Source organism: Fukomys damarensis, unplaced genomic scaffold (assembly GCF_012274545.1).
Source record: "Fukomys damarensis isolate Sample0158 unplaced genomic scaffold, DMR_v1.0_HiC HiC_scaffold_19, whole genome shotgun sequence".
NCBI lineage: Eukaryota > Metazoa > Chordata > Mammalia > Rodentia > Bathyergidae > Fukomys > Fukomys damarensis.
In genome coordinates, this window is record NW_022900931.1 from 46,566,666 (window position 1) to 46,583,941 (window position 17,276).

Below are 17,276 nucleotides of genomic sequence, written 5' to 3' on the forward strand. Positions count from 1 at the left end.
GAGGGAGGGCAGGGACAAGGGGAAAAATGAGAATCAAGACCTATTATGTAAAGGTACAGAATCCCAATGATGAATGTAATTGTATTGTATACCTAGATTGTACCAATAACCTCAATAAAAAGAAAAAAAATAAAAATAAAAACCAATCTCTTAGGGCCAGAGGTTTGGCTCAGTGGTTCTACCACCTGCCTCACAAGAGCAAGGTCCTGAGTTCAGGTCCCCGGTACCCCCTAAAAATAAAATAAAAAACAAATCTCTTTTTCCTGCTTGAATCAATGCCTCAAAAATATTCATTAGTCCTATACTTTCAACAACCAAAAAATCCTTTAACTTTCTTAGTCAAGTCAATTTAACAATCCTGCTTGCTTAAGGGCTAGCAATACTTTTAAATGTATAAAACAGTGGATATGATATACTCCAAGAATGCTTCTGACTCAATCTTTGGCCTAAGCAGTCAAATACCTTTTATAACTAAAGAATTTTATCTGGCTGAAAATTTTTTCTTTTTTTCCCCCCACCCCTTTGGCTGGAAATTTAACAGGTCCATTTTATGTAAAGGGAAACACAGTGGATCACATATATAGTGTGGCTCTTCAAGGATATATTATGGAAAATTCTCCCACATGTGAAAAAGGAAGATAGACACCAGAGCCCTCAGAGATCATCCACCCCTTCATGTTATAATAGAGAAAATAAAGTGCTGAAAGACTGAGTGACTCATAAGGTAACAGAATGTTAGATATAAAAGCAGTACCATATCTCCCTGAGTCGTACAAATTTTACACTATTTTTTGACACTTTTTTTCAAAAATGCTGTTTCTTGTAGGATCTAGAGGTTATAAAATAATTTTAGTTGTTTAGTAAACCAGCCAATATAAAAAAAGCCAATTTAACCAAGAGGTCACATTCTAAAGCATCTCACAGAATAAATGAAATCATTAAAATCCCATTTGGTGATTTAAACACTACAACATGGACTTCACTCTCACCTATTGATTCATAGTAAAATGCTTATACATCTTTATACTCAAGTGAATAACAGCTTTAAAAATAAGCAATCATCAATCTGGTTGATTTACTATTAAGTTATTTCTCATGAGAAACAGTACTTTGTCTATTAGAGAATAAGACAAAGTTAAGAATTCTATAAACCAATCAGCTTCCCATGTACTAACCAAAAACAAAGGGGAAAATCCAAGAAGAATATCTAAGATATTTTTAAGGATTCAGTGTTGTAATAATAGATCTTAGCCGGGCATGATGGCACACGCCTGTAATCCCAGCACTCAGGAGGTTGAAGCAGGAGGATCGCTGTGAGTTTGAGACCAGTCTGGGCTACATAGTGAGTTCCAGGTCTCAACTACATAGTGAGACCCTGTGTCAAAATATGAAACAAAACAAAATAATAGATTTTTACATAGATCTCTAAACAATCAAAAGCAAAAAAAATGAAGATAAACCTAACTTTCATAGTTTTCTACATTAAGAATACATAACTTTTAAAAAAGGAGTAAGTTCTACTTGACTGAATTCATTACTCATATATACCCTCTAGTATCACACCATTTCCCTTATGCAGCAAGTATCTGCAAAAACCAAGAAGTAGTGACTTCTCCAAGGTCACTCACCTGTGGGGCCAGAAAATGGGCTTAGAAAGAAGGCTTCTCACACCAAGACCAATGCAATTCTATTTACTGACCACATACTTGCTGCCAACTTTTATACTTAATATTCAAAGTTAATTAAACTCAAATTTAGCCTAAACTTGTTGTCCTGAAACCTTGCCTTAACTAGGATAAACAGCATTCAGTATTTCTCCTCTCAGAAGTACTTACATAGGTTTCATTTGCTGCGTCCAATTGCGGCTCATCCATGTCTGTGAAATAACCAAGTTCAGCAAAGAGTGTAGAATCTTTAAACAAAGGAAAAGAGAGGTCAACTGTCAATTCAATAATATGACACAAGAACAAGCACTATTTTCCTATGCCAGCTCGACTGGGGTTTCTCATTAGCCACTGGTACTACCGATGAGCTGAGCTCAGGCAGGGTGAATGACAAACAGTTCAAAGTGGGTTTTTAATATATGTGTTATTTTCTGCATAATTTTTATCCTGTGAACTAAATCCTTACCCCATGGATTTAAAAGGTTCTGTGTTATATGTCATGTTGCAGTAATTGGTGGTGACTTTCTGGAAATTCACTAACAAGAATTCTGATAGTACATCAGGGCTCAGCACAACAAAAAGTGGTTGATCAGCAACAAAGAGAAGAGTGGACTTCGTATTGTTGTATATAAGTATTTGCCATCCCTGCCTTAAGTTAAGGGAACAAATAATTTTTTATATAAACAGTAAAAAACTCACTCATCTAAACTATGAAATTCAGTTCCACAAATTGAACTATATTCTAATTTCCTAATGAGGCTTCCTCAGAAACCAGGAAAAACATAGACAAGAGCTTTCTTCAGTAAACTAGGCCAAATACTTTTTGTAGAGAAAGGTCACTGTGCTGACAAGGTCCAAGAAAACTGATTATCATACAACTTGTAAAATTTCTATTTTTCTCTAACACCTTTAGAAAGTCAAGGGCTTTCAAGAATTTTCTAAATCTCAGTCTTCCTTAGTACTTTCCAGTATCATCCCATTGAAACTGCTTTGGTCATTTCCTCACTACACATGCAGCAAAGGGAAGAGACCTTAACAGGTTTTTCTGCCCCCTTTATTCCATCCAGATTACTGGGATTACGGTCATGCCAAGCCAATCACTTATGCAGTGGTCTAGTAATCAAATACCCTTCATTCCAGCATCACACATTCCAGATTCAATCACATCTGAAAAAGAGTCCCACTTCATCTGCATGAGGCTTTGGGGGATGTCTAAACACAACCTATAACAAATCGCCTTCCCCTACACACACACACACACATAGAGTTACTAATATCACCAGACATCCATATTGCTTTTTATATAAATTGTGAGTACTTATTTCCCCATAAACACATCTTTTAGATGCTGTTTTCTTTGTGCTGAGCTGAATATAAGAAGGTAGAACTTCTTATAGCTCTAAGTTTTAAAAGTGATACCTTTTTAATTTCACAAGTATTAGTTGGCTATTTCTCCATACTTAAGATATTTAATTTCTTTTCCTCATTGAGTTTATTGGTACATTTTTAGGTATACAGTACAATTACATTCATTATTGGGATCTTGTACATGACAGGTCTTGGTTCTTATTTTTTCCCTTTGACCCTTCCCTCCCTTCACCCGCTCCTCTGCTCCCCATTTACACACACTTTTTATCCATTTTTTCATTTTCTCATATTTTTTTCTTTTCCCTTAGTACCTTTCCCCTACCCTTCCCACTTTCCCTACACCTTTAGTCCTTTCCTTCCTATTTCACATTGTCAATTATCTCATTAGGATCTTATGTACTATTATAGTTTTTCACACCAGAGAAACTATTCGGTATTTACACATGTGCGATTTATTTATTTCACTTAGGAGTATATCCTCAATATGTATGCATTTTCCTATGAATGAATCTAATTTCTCATTCCTTATCGCTAAGTTCAGTGGTAATTTACAGTCCTCATCTTACTTAACCAACAACATTTGGCACAGTTTGATCCTTTCATATTAACTGTAGAATTTTCTACACTTAGCTTCCAAAATACTACATTCACTTGGTTTTTCTCTCACCTAACTGATTGATCCTATTTTGATGGTTCTTCCTCCTCTCCCTAACATGAAAGTATCTTCGAGCTCAGCGTAAATTTTTCTATTTTACACCCTTTGTGATCTCACTGAGCTCACAGCTTTAAATAGCATTTATATGCCAAGATTTATATTCCCAAATATACATCTCCAGTCCATATTTTAAGATGTATGTGTACACACTGAGTACTAACATTGCCTCTTGTTAGGGAATTGATCATGTTAAAGAATGCTGTGATGCCACCATCACAGGCTGCATTTTCCTGGTGCTTCTTGGCTCTTAGAATGACTTCATGCTCTTATCTTTAGTTACCCTCCCACCAAGGCCACAGCGAGACACCGAAGTTGAAACCTGTTTCTACAGGGCTGAACCCATAAAAGACAACCTGGCCTGTGATAGATTAAAAGTAGCCCACTCCTCATGAATAAGCAATAGCCCAGCCCAAAACCAATAAAATAACCTTCCTTTCTTTGTTCTTTTCTTCTTCTTCTTCTTCTTCTGCCCCTTCTCCCTCTCTGCTCCCACTCCCTGAATAAAATCTCCAGTCGGACCTCTCAGTGTGTGCGTGTCCTGGTTGTTGAACATCACTATTCCCTTTCACCTCTTGATTATTTAAAAAGCATCTTACACTTCACATATCTCAAATTGAGCTCTTGATCACATCCATCAAACCTATTTTTTGTCCCCATCTTAGTAAATGACAATTCAGTTCTCCCAGTTGCTCAGTCCAAAGAGCTTATAACCATTGCTTATTTCTCTTCCTCACTCTCTGTATTCAATCTACCATCAGATCCTGTTAGCTGTGTACAGAGTGCCAGATGGGAGAGGCAGCCTGAGAAGTTAGGAGATTGCATTTAACAATACGTAAGATTTTAAAACACAGCAAGGGAACCAAAAGGTTTTAGATTGGAATTGTTCGTAAATGGACGGACAGATGGATGGATGAATTTCTTAGTTCTGTCTTCTGTGAGGTTTTAGCAGCAACGGCACCCCAATAGCAATGAAAATACTGTGTGCCCTGATCTTTGATATTAAATAGCACCCTCCACTAAATGGAAATTTACTAAAATGCTCCTTGGAGAAATGGCTGATTCAAGGGCTGAAGCAGATGAAGTTAAAATAAGCTTGGAAAATTTTGTGTCAGAAATAAGGGAAATCTGCAGCAAATGATAGGAACATTTCAAAAAACCAAAGGCACCAATGTGGACTCCCAGTGGTGTAATCTGCAAAACAGCATCAAAATGAGTATCAGATTACAGCCCACAAACCAAAAAAGAATCAGTGAATCCATAATGAAAGAAACAAATCGAACTCTTCCTCCAAATATGATGCATGAAGAAAAGCACACATCATTTCTCCAGCATTCCTGCATGGATTTAGTGCAGGCCTTAGTCTGGTCACAAGGAAGTAGAGGACAGACTCACTGGTTTAGAATCATCTTCTAGAATAAAAGATCTGTACTCTTTAAGATTGTCAAGGACAGGACAGACAGGAAAAGACTAAGGAACTATTTCAGGTTGAAGGACACTGACAAGACATGATGAATAAAAGCAATGTGTAAAGTGCAGGAAGGATCCTAAATTAGAGACAAAAAAGGACTATTCTTGAGGTAGATGGCAAAATTTGAATGCAGTCTATGAATTGGACGGGACTGCTGTTTCACTATTTATTTTCTGACTGGACATACTGTTACTATAGTACTACAGAAAGTATCTCTGGTTTGCTGTTTGCTCTTGGGCCAAGGGCAGAGGGGTGTATACACTGTAGATGTTTAAGGGTGAGTGCTCAACACCTCTCTTTGCCTCCCTCTTTAAAGAGAAAAATAGAGTAAATGCAGTGTAATTTAAAAATCAAGGAATCTGTGAGAAAAGCATGTAAGAGTTATTTGTATTGTTCTTACAACCCTGCTGTAAGTCTGAAGTTATTTCAGAATTTTTAAATATATGTGTCAAGCTGGGAACACCGACACACCTGTGAAACCAGCTACTTGGGAGGCTGAGGCAAGAGGATCACTTGAGCCCAGGAGTCCAACACCAGCATGGGCAATACAGCAATACACAGGTAATACTCATACATACTCATGTATATAAGAGTATACGTATGCACGTGTGTATATGTATGTCTGTGTATATGTGTATGTGTACATATCCATAATCCAACCATTGGCTAATATTACCACCTCTGCTACCATTACAACTCATTGTGGCTGGGGATTTAGCTCAGTGGTTCCACTGCCTGCCTTGCAAGTGCAAGTTTGATGCCCAGTACCAAAAATATAGTAATAATAATAACTCATGGGGATGCTATAGAAGCCTCCCAACAGTCTCCCTGCTTCTGTTCTTGACTTCTTTCAACCTATGTTCAATGGAGCAGCTAATGTAAGTTTACAAAAAAAAAAAAGTGTTACTGAGAATCAGAATTCTCGGGGAAGAGAAATATAAGTAGTTATGTGCCACACATTGACATTTCGATAGATGACACACAGTAGACACATACAATGATGATCCCATAAGGTTATAATGGAGCTGAAAAATCTCCAACACTTAGGGATGGCACAGCCATTGTAATATCTTAGTATGATCCATTATTCAGTGTTTATGGTGGTGCTGCTGTGTTGCTAATCCTATAAAAGTATACAGCACATACAATTGGAGATAATGTGTAAAAATACTTGATAAAAAACAATCATCAACTACACTACTAGTTTAGTATTTCCTGTTGTTTGGTTCATTACAGCCTTAGGAGCAACAGGCTGCACCATATACCCACATACCATGTAATCTAAATGTATGACAGGCTGCACAATCTAGGTTTGTGTGAGCACCCTCTATATGTTTACAACAACACCCTTCTCAGAATGTGTCCCTGTTATTAAGCAATGTAGGACTGCATCTAATAAGAGACAGTGAGGGGGAAAAAATGTGATTTTGCTTTGAACTGTGTTAAGTATGATTTCATGCTTTTTTTTCCACTTTTTAATTCTTCATTTTATTTTTCCCCGTTAAGTTTATTGGTACATTTAAAGCAAACAATACAGTTATGTTTATCATTGGGATCTTGTGTCTTTACATGATATATCTTGGTTCTTATTTTTTCCCCTTACCCCTGCATTCCCTTCACCCCCTTCTATACAATTTCATACTTTTAAAAAATAAATACTTCCTGTTCTTAGAAACTACATGGTGAAGTGTTTAGGAGTTTGATATTATCGCCACCTACTTTCAGATGGTGAAAGAGGGAAGTATGGGTAATACTGACAGACAACTTAAGTGTGGCAGGGTTCTAAGAGCCGATAAATCTAGATAAGGGAAATACTGGTTATCAACATACTGATCAACTTTACTGTGGTTAAAAAAACTGGGTGGTTGATAAATATATATTTACAGAATATTCTAGAAGAATCCATAAGAAACTGGTGGCAATTATTACTTCTAAAATATTTCTAAAACATATTGCCTACTCCATATTCTTTTCACCAATTCCACACAACTACAGACTTCCTTCAAGCGTACTGAGAAATGGCCATTAGGTTTAGCAACTTGAGAATTAGTGGTAACTTTAGAAACAGCAATCTCTGTGAGCTGGTAGAATCTGACTAGAGTGGGTTGAATAGACATGAGAGAGCTGGGTATGGTAACACATGCTTGTAATCCCAATACCTGGGGAGGCTGTAGCAGGAAAACCATAAATTCAAGCCCAATCTGGGCAATTTAGCAACTAAATGAGAATCTAAAATCCCTTTTGTTGACTCTTTATAATATTTCCTGATCTGTAAGGGTTTTGTTCATAAGAAACCAAAAAGGGGACCAGGGATTTAGCTCAGTGTGAATGTCCTGGATTCAATCCCCAATGTTTAAAAAAAAAAAAAGATGTAAAAGAAGAGAAATTGGAGTCACTGACTATGGTCTTTTAAGGAATTCAATGTAAAATAAAGAGAAATGTGGTGGCAGCAAACAGGGAAGTAACGTGTAACATCTAAGGAGGATTTAGGCATTTTTTTCTTGGCTTTTTTCTTTTTTTTTTCGGTACTGGGGATCCAGAGACGTTGCACTTGAGAAGCAGGAGGCTGGGAACCACGGAGCTAAATCCCCGGCCCTTTCTTGGCTTTTCTTCTATAAAAGGAGAAGTGAATTACATGTTTACCAACAAATATGATCTGGCAGAGAGGGAAATGATGATGCAAGAAATGGAAGAACAGTTTGAACGACATTCTTGAGTAAGGTGGAAGGGGCTAAAGCCCTCACAGAAGGACTGGCTCTAACCAGGAGTAAGAGACCATTCGTTATCCGTCGCAAAAGAGAAGGCAAACACGCTGGGAGGTGCAGAGATGAGTGAGTGGGAGCTTGCAGCAGTTCACATTTGAAAAATGGGGGAGGAGATGCTGGAAGTTTTAAGAAACAAACTTTATAAATCAATCAGCAAAATGGGAGAGTGGGAGGACAGAGAAATATGGTCAGCCTGGCCTATGTCAGGTAAGTGCTACTGTAGATAGGTAAGTTAATTAGATATCTTGTAGGCAATTAGACAGGGCCCGCCCACAAGGAGCCAACATGGAGGACAATCCAGACACAGTCACTAAAGGCCAGCATTGTCAAAGAGAAACTACCACACCCACATAGGATAAATAACAGTGATTGGTATTCTACATTAGGTATCAATCATCTGGGGAGGAAGATCTAAGAAAGATCCCTGACCCACTCCTTACCACCAAAAATCCTTGCTTGTTTCTTCTGTGCTTGCTATGTGACTTGTTTCCCCACTGGATCCCCATCCAATCAATATAACCTAAGCAACTACACTTGTCATAATCTTATTGGTTGTTCATAGTTTTGTCCACCTTGTGATTTCTTATTGGATCAGTATTACCTAGGCAGCTGTACTTGCAATCTTACTAGTTGACTATAGTTTTGTCACACTTTAAACGCCACCTCACCTCATGGCTTTATCCCACACCTTTGAGAAGTTGGGTGAGCAAGCAACCCACTTTCTGGTCCCATTTCTGTCTCTCCTGGGCAGAAGCTATCTTTCTCTCAAATTTTCCTACTCTTAACCTTCATTGTTCCTAAAATTCATTCTTCGATTTTAGAGGATACAAACTCATGTTTCAGATATCTAGGAGGCTTGAGAGTTACATCTATTCCACCTATATCAGTATCATAAAGTTAAAGTGACACAATAACATGGTTGAATTCTTTTTTTCAGCTACAGCCATGGAAGAGGTAGTTTGACTTAACTAAGGTTGTGTTTTTTCCACAAGAAGCCTACAAAACAAGAGTCAGACAAGGATGTTAAGGATATAGCGAGAAACATTACAATAATTGTATTAAGCCAGGTTAGGGAAAAGTGATGGCATGAAGGGAGAAACAGTAAAAAGATGGGAAAATAGTAGGGCTGGCGGATGGCTGGAATTGAAATGGTAAAGGGAATGAGCTAGTACGACAAGAGATGGTGGTCAGAGTGGGATGTTTAAAAGTGAGATTACATTGTAGGAAATGATAAGGCTGGGAGTTTTTTGGGTTTTTTTGTTTTTGTTTTTGTTTTTGGTACCAGGGATCGAACTCGAACTAGAACTCCGGTCCTTGTGCATGCAAGGCAGGCGGCAGAACAGCTGAGCTAAATCCCCGGCCCAAGGCTGAGAGTTATGATCAGAGGAGTAAATGGCCAAGAGAGAGTAAAAAGCAGGATTGCTGGTGGAGAAAAGGTCCAGAAAATGAGCATATTTGGAGGATCTTCTCAGAGGATACTGAAATGTCTAAGAATACCGATGGCAGTAATACTGGAGAAAGTGACAGTAAGGTATTAGCTACAATTTTCAGAAAAAGAGTGAAAGTGACTCAGGAATCATCAGATCACTACAACAAGATGTGGCAGAGGACAGAAAATTGCAACAAAATGAGATAACTGCCTAGGTATTTTGAGGGATGGAAGCAAGAAAAATGATCTGAAAGTAGCAGGGAAGGACAAAGAAGACACCCATGCCACCTGGAAAGTCTAGATGGTAAAAAGGCTTTGAAAATGGTAACAGTCACCCCTTACCAGGGATTTAAAGAAAGCTGGGTCATCCAGGAAACAAAGAAAAGGAAGAGAATCTTCACAGAAAAGGCTGATGACATAAAAAGGAACCACAGTGGCAGGAAGCCTCTGATCTTGGTACATGTATCTTTTGTGGATAAAAAAAAAAAGTGGCTTTTGCATAAATGCTAGCAATAGGGAGGGGAGGAGTAAGGAGCGGGAGAAAGGAGAGGCATACAAGCATATGAAAAGGTACTCCACACTACATGTCATCAGAAACTGAAAACTCAAATAACAATGAGATACTACTACACATATACCCATTAGAATGGCTAAACCCTAAAACAATGGCAACTCCAATGCTAGCCAGGACACAGAACAACAGGAACAGTCACTGCTGGTAGGAATGCAATGGAAGACAGTACGGCAGCTTCTTACAAAGCAAAACATACTCTTGCCACTTGATCCAGCAATATGTCCAAATGATTTGAAAACATGCGTACACAAAAATGTGCACACAAATGTTTATAGCAGCCTTCTGTATAACTGCCACAACTTGGGAGCAATTAATGTGTCCTTCAATACACAGATAAGCTAGAGACTGAACTCTACTCCCCATCCAAAATTCATATGTGAAGCCCTAACCTCCAATATGGCTATCCAGAAAAAGGGTCTGCATCAGGTAATTAAGGTTAAATGGTGTCATAAAGGCGGAACACTAATCTAATAGAATTGTGGCCTTATAAGATGAGGAGGATTCTGAGTGCCACATGAGGACACAGGAAAAAGGGAGTAAGTCATTTGCAGGCCAGGAAGAGAGCCTTATCAAAATCAGAGCATAATGCCATCCTCATCTTGAACATCTAGCCTCTAAAACTGGGAGAAACTAAATTTCTGTTGTTTAAACCATCCAGGCTGTGGTACTGTTATGGCAGCTTGAGCACACTAATACACTATGTAACATCCATCCCAATTAACACTATTCATTGCTAAAAAATAATAAACTATCACAGCCACAAAAAGATATGGGAGGACCCTAAATTCATAGTGCTAAGTGAAATAAGCCAGTTAAAGGAGGTTATATATGATTCCAATTATATGTCAGTCAGGGCCAGGTATTTAACTCAGTGGTGTTGCACCTGCCTTGCAAGCGCAAGGTCCTGAGTTTGAGCCCACAAAACAATTATATGACAGTCCATAAAACTAAGGAAACTAAAAAAACCAGTGGGTACAGGGGAGAGGGCATTCAGGAGGAAGGAAGGAGGGATAAATAGGTGGGGCATAGGGGATTCTTAAGGTAGTGAAACTACCCTGTACAATGCTGTAATGATGGATGCATGTCTTTACATATTTGTCAAAACTTGCAGAATTTTAGTTATCAAAAGCTTTACAGGGCCGGGATTTAGTTCAATGGTTCCACTGCCTGCCTTGTAAGCATAAGGACCCAAGTTCAATCCCCAGTACCAAAAAAAAAAAAAAAAAAAAAAAAAAAAAAAAAAAACACACACACACAAAAAAAAAAAAAAACCTTTGCTTTAGGATTTACATTAAAGATAAAGCTTAATGTAAACTATGAACTTCAGCTATTAATAATCTGTTAATACTAACTCATCAATTGTAACAAAAGTACCACGTTAATGCAAAACATTACCAATGAAGGAATTTTACAGGAAAGCCAGGAAATATATGGAACTATATATGCTATACCTGCTCAATTATTCTGTAAATCTAAAACTGTACTTTAAAAAGTAAGACTATTAAGTACTGAATTAAAAATAAGTATGTGACATTCAAATTTCAGTTTATATAAATTTACTGGAACATGGCCATTCTTACTCATTTATATGGTCTACAGCTGCTTTTACCCTACAACAGAGTTGTGGCACTGCAACAGAAACCACATACACGATCACAATGCCTAAAATATTTACTATATGAATCTTTTCAAGAAATGTTTGCAGTGCCCTGATGTAAACTTTATTACCCAAGTTTTTAAAAAGCACATCTCATCATAGGCTGTTCTGAGCTAAACACTTTATTTAAATTATTTAAAATTGTTAAGAGTCACAAGAAATATTAATTACATAATATAATTTCTAAAATTTAACTGGATAGCTTCTAATTTTTTAAAACATCAAATACATCAGCAAAATATGTGAATATCCTAAACAGCAACTCCCAAAGAAAGAATCCATACATTACTGAGAAACACCAGCATACAATAGTATTACACCCTAGTGCTTGCAAAGCCTACTTACTGAACACAAAAATTAAGGTGTTCAACTAAGAAAGGATTAACAGACTAAAAAGAGAAATCTGGAAAACAGTGTGAATGGAGCACATTCAGGGATGGGTGGGGAAGGATACCTGAGAAAGAGTCAATCAAGCACAACAAAAAACTGAATGCTCTGTTAAAGAATACTAAAAGTCAGGAAAATCCAGTATGGGTATCAGAAGACAAAATATAATAATGCTACCTGGACGTGTCTCACAATTATACTTTAAGAATATCAAAATATCTTGAAAATACAAGAGTCAACTATCTAAATTCTTTTTTTTTTTTTTTTTTTTAATGGTACCAGGGATCAAACTCAGGACCTTATGCTTGCAAGGCAGGCACAGTGCCACTAAGCTAAATCCCCAGCCCAAGACTCAAACTATCTGAGAAAGCAAATCATAACTATCTGACATACTGAAGTAGTCTTGTTAATAACTTAGGTTTCTTAGGAAGAATCTAATCTGTAAAAATTATTTTAGGAAAGCATGGTAGAATAATGACTAGAGGCCAAGGCTGTGGAAACAAACAAACCTGTTCTCCTTCTGCCACTTACTAGCTCTAAGATTCTGAGAACAAATTCTCAGCCTCAGTCTCCTCATCTGTAAAATAACAATATTATGGACTATTATGTAGATTAGATAAAATGACAGATGTAAGGAGCTTAGCAGAATACTTGACAAAAATAGAGTGCTAAATAAATAGTAACTGTTGCTATGACTAATATATATGGCATAAAAAATATACTGGGAATAGACAGCCTGAAGTTTTTCCAGAAAATCTAAAGACCGAAATAAATCTCTCATAGAATGATTTTTTTTTAGAGAGCATAGGCTATTGGAAAATTAAATAAGGATGTCAGTTCAATAAATGGAGTTGAGACTCCACTAAGGGGAAGAAGCATGTTGGTCTGTGGGAAAAAAATTAAGTATCAGTTTCAGGTCTCCCTAAATTCCAAAACTGGCAAATGGTATGGTCTCACAAAAGGACCCATTCATTCAGAGACCTACACATTCCTAAATTTAAATTGGCCCCTAAAAATGTATTAATAACATCTCTTGCAATCAAGAAGGGAATAAAACACTATAAACACATGACAAAGGTTCGTTCTATTCTATCCTTCCTGACCCCAAAACCAAAAAAAATATCCACAACAAGAAAATTTAGAGCTGTATCCGGAGAGCAGCCGGGACATATCAGTTTATAAATGTTAGATCAAAATAAAAAGAGAAGCGAGGTCAAGTTCTTGGATCGTGCTTCTCTGCCAGAATGAACATCTGCCTTAAACTAACAGTGAAAGCTGCGAAATGAGTTTTTGGACACTTCGACCTTCCCTCACACATATCGGGCGCGCGCGCGCGCGCACACACACACACACACACACACACACACACCTCGCTTATCTCACTGCTCAAATCCTACAGCCTGAGAAAATAGCTTGCGGTCTTTTCAGCAGTCACAGTCGTCCTCCCATACGCTTCCTTTCGCCCCACAAAAAGATCACCTGGTAAGGTACTTCCCCAGAGGATAAACAGTGGAACGCGATAGTACTTTTAATTAATACAAAATTTTACTCTCTCTGGCCGGACAGAGGCTGAACAGTTTTACTAGTCGTTTCCAGGACCGTGAAGTGGGGCGACGAGTGGCCTCGCTCCCGAGGTCAGTTTGCCCACACCTGTCACTACAAATGGGCGGAAGTAGGAAGGAAAAAGCCCGTGGACGTGGACCCAAACCTCCCAGGTACATTCGCAAATCCTACTCACCCCAACCTTCATCTGGTCTGTGACAGAGTCCGGGGCTAAAAGGTGACTCCATGGTGCCGGTAACGCCAGCCGGCTTCCCGAAATACACGTCCCAGTGCTCTGGAACTCGGCAATACAGTCAGTATCTGGGACGGCGGCGTTAAGCGGACAAAATACTTCTTACGCTGACGCGACGGTGGCCGAACGAAGACAAACTGTTTCTATCGTAAGAGGGACGTGTGAAAACCCAGCCGAGGAAACGTCAGCGACTAAGCTAAACAGGTATCTGAGTAATTATTTCCATTTTGGAGGTTCAGCACTTTAACTCTCTGTTTTAAGAGGACTGGGGTGGGGGAGGGTTGAGAAAGGCAGACACCAATGAGGTTAAACAAAATTTATCGATAGTGTTAAAAATGAAAAGTAAAACTCCTTTCTGAATATCCTGGTCTGTTCTAATTTTCCTTAATATCGCGGTGACGGTATCTCAGAACAAAATTAAAGAGTAACAGTAATTTTTTTTTAAACCGGGGATCGAACTTGGGTCCTTGTGCTTGCGAGGCATAATTTCCCAGCGATGTAAAAATTTTCCGTATAAACAAGTGAAAGAAAACTTTTTCTACATTCATTAACATTGCCTCTTGATTGGCATGCACAGTATCTGAGGTAAGCAAATTTTAAAATTATACTTTCTAGAAAGTTCACTTTTATGTAAACAAATTTAGACAAAGCAAATATGTAAGATAAACTCCCCAAGCCCATACTTCTGATGATGAATGTCTAAAGCTACTAGTAAAGTGCGAGCAATAATAAAGTTGTCGATCTTTTTTTTTACTAAAATTTTATGATGCTGATTTACTTTAAAGAAATTCACACACACCACAAACTGAAATGTAAATTGAGTTTGATAAAAATAAAGTTTCAAGAATGCTACTTTAAAGAATGATTTTTGATTCTCAGTGTCCGCAGCCAGGGACTCTTTTTAAATAGTCTGCCGTAAGAACACCTATCCCTCTAGGACCGAGTGAAATCTTTCCCATGGTTACAAACAAAACAAAAATGCTTCCCAGAATCCTTCAGGCTCCTCGTGCCTGGATATTACTACGGATTACACCAGACCAAACAGCGTCGGGACCAAAGCAGAGGAAAGAATTTAGGAAATCCCCTTAACGTTAAATGTGACTCCTCCTTCTGTCATCAAATTACTAACAAGTTTTCACTTAAGGCGACGTTTATAACTTTATTCTGGCCCAGCTACCAACTCAAAAATTCACATAAAAACTAAAATCAGCCGGTCTTCTGTATTCACCAGACATCTTAGTCTTTTAAGAAGATGAAACTTTGTTTTCTAAAGATTTTTGTTCAAAAATATCAGATAATTATGAAACAAACATTTGTAAACCTATCAAGAATTTTAAAATATTAACATTTTTCATTTTTGTATGTTTCTTAGTTATGAAATTAAAACATTACAGATAAAATTGAACTCTTCCCTCAATTCATTTCCCTCCTTCTATATGGGCAACTTCTGTCATGAATTTTATAGGCATCAGTCTAGTCCATTTTTATACTTTTATCATGTTTGCAAATGCATATATTTAGAGTCATGATGGGTTTTTTATTTTTACAGAACTGTATCATATTCTAATGTTCTACAAATCACTTTCTCATTTGCCATTGTTTTTTGAGGATCTGCCCATGTTTTAATTGTTACATGGTATTTTCCTTGAATACATATATCAAACTTTCATTTTCCATTTCCCTAATGATGGACACTTGTGCTTTTTCAGTTGTTTATTAGTACATAAAATGTGTCATTATATAGATCTCTTCGGCACAGAAAAAATATCTTTAATATGTATGTTGTCACTTACCAAATTATACTGACCTCATATACCTTCATAGTAATGATGAGTTCTTTTCTCCACATTATCACCAATAGTAAATATGGTCAGATTTTTACAATTTTTATTACTGTGAAGGGTGTAATTATAATTCACATTTCCCTAACAGTTTTTAAAATGTACCTTCTGTCTTGTTTATGAAACTTTATTTCCTCTTCTATAAACTACCCACTCTTTCATAAAGTTTGCTATTTTCTTTCTCTCAATGTGTAGATCTTTTGGTAGCCAACTCTATTCATTGAATTGTTATATATGTTGTAAATACTTTTCCAGATTGACACTTGTCTTTGTGGAGTTTTTGTCCACTAGGTTCTAATTTTAATGTGATCAAATTTATCAATCTTTTGATTTCTGCCCCCCCAAACCCCGGTACTGGGGATCGAAATCAGGACCTTGCGTTTGCCAGGCAGGTGCCAGCACCACTGAGCTAAATCCCCAGCCTGATTTCTGCTATTTTTATCTTAAGAAATCTTTCCCTTTCCTGCAGTTATTAAGGTTTTTTTTCATAGTTCTATAGTTGTTTTTACATGTTTTCTCTGTTTGGTTTTTTGGGTATAGTAACATTACTGATTTTTGTACAGCAATCTTGCACCTGTCGCGAGCCGGCGACGCAGAGCACTGTCCAGCAGTGTCTCAAACCTGAAAGAGCAGCGGGGTGGAGATGGGGCAGAGAGAAAGGAAGGACGCCAAGACAAGAGTCTGATCAAGGCGGCGTTTATTGCCGGCAAGCACCGGCCTTTTAAAGCAAAAAACCACAAACTATTATGGGATGGTTTTACCATAGTAACTGAAAGGTCACACAGGAAAAGAGCAAACAGGTTCACCAAAACAACCCACCGTGAGTAGTAGTAACCCGGACAACCACACATCTAAAGGTCAGAGACAAGAAATTGTAACTTTCAGGAATTCCACAAAGGAAACACTCTACCTGCTAAACTGGAGAAACTTAACACATATGGAGTTACTAGAGTTAACAATACTTACAACCAGTACTCATGATCCCCACAATTCCTCCCTTTTTGTTTTAAAACTTTGGTTCCATAGCAAGAAGAAGCTTAAGAGAAAGTAAAGGCATGTCCGAGCCTGTCTTAGGTTGGGAAAAGCATTTGGCTGTCTTACCCGTCATTGGGGTCATCTGTCTTACAGGCCTATAACATGATGAAGATTTAACAGAAGCCCCTGTCTTAGGTTGATCAGTCAAACCTTTTCCTCTTACCCGTCTTTGACTTTCCGGACCCTCATTGAAGCTATTTTTATCTGAGCGAGGTAAATGCCCAAATTTTCGGAGGACCCTTCCTTAAGGTCCATGAGCGCATGTAATGTTTTGCGCTGTATATAAACCTGATTTGAGATAACACAGTATTTATGATATTTCACATATTAGAGGCCCCATGCCAAAAACATTCAAACTAAGGCTAGTAACTTTGACATCTGACAATAAGCGTATTTCTCCCAATGCAGCAGCAGGTTTCCAAATGTTGGTTTGAGGAAAACGTGAATCTGCTCACCAAAGTCCTACAGACAAGCTTAAGTCCATGGAATATTCGAGTGACCAGTCCAAAAACCCTTGAGATGTCTTATTAATTCACCAGTCCCATTAAATCCTTGTTCTGGACAATAAAGTCTCTGCT

The 17,276-nt window shown here is 37.8% G+C and overlaps 1 protein-coding gene and 1 long non-coding RNA gene across 4 annotated transcripts in view; one reads left to right on the forward strand and one right to left on the reverse strand.

The window, feature by feature from the left end:
* Atf6 (activating transcription factor 6) overlaps positions 1-13,906 on the reverse strand; it is a 204,911-nt gene extending 191,005 nt beyond the window's left edge. For all 3 annotated transcript variants that reach the window (XM_010617026.3, XM_010617021.3, XM_010617014.3), the window contains exons 1-2: positions 13,766-13,906; positions 1,836-1,912 (exon numbers count right to left, since the gene is read on the reverse strand). In XM_010617026.3, coding sequence (XP_010615328.1) covers positions 1,836-1,912; positions 13,766-13,817 — 129 coding nt within the window. In that variant the 5' untranslated portion in view covers positions 13,818-13,906. The remainder of the gene's footprint in view (positions 1-1,835; positions 1,913-13,765) is intronic.
* An 11-nt stretch (positions 13,907-13,917) lies between these two features.
* Positions 13,918-17,276, forward strand: part of LOC117286853 — a 17,794-nt gene continuing 14,435 nt past the window's right edge. Inside the window, exon 1 of the long non-coding RNA XR_004517984.1 lies at positions 13,918-14,026. This is a non-coding gene — a long non-coding RNA (uncharacterized LOC117286853). The remainder of the gene's footprint in view (positions 14,027-17,276) is intronic.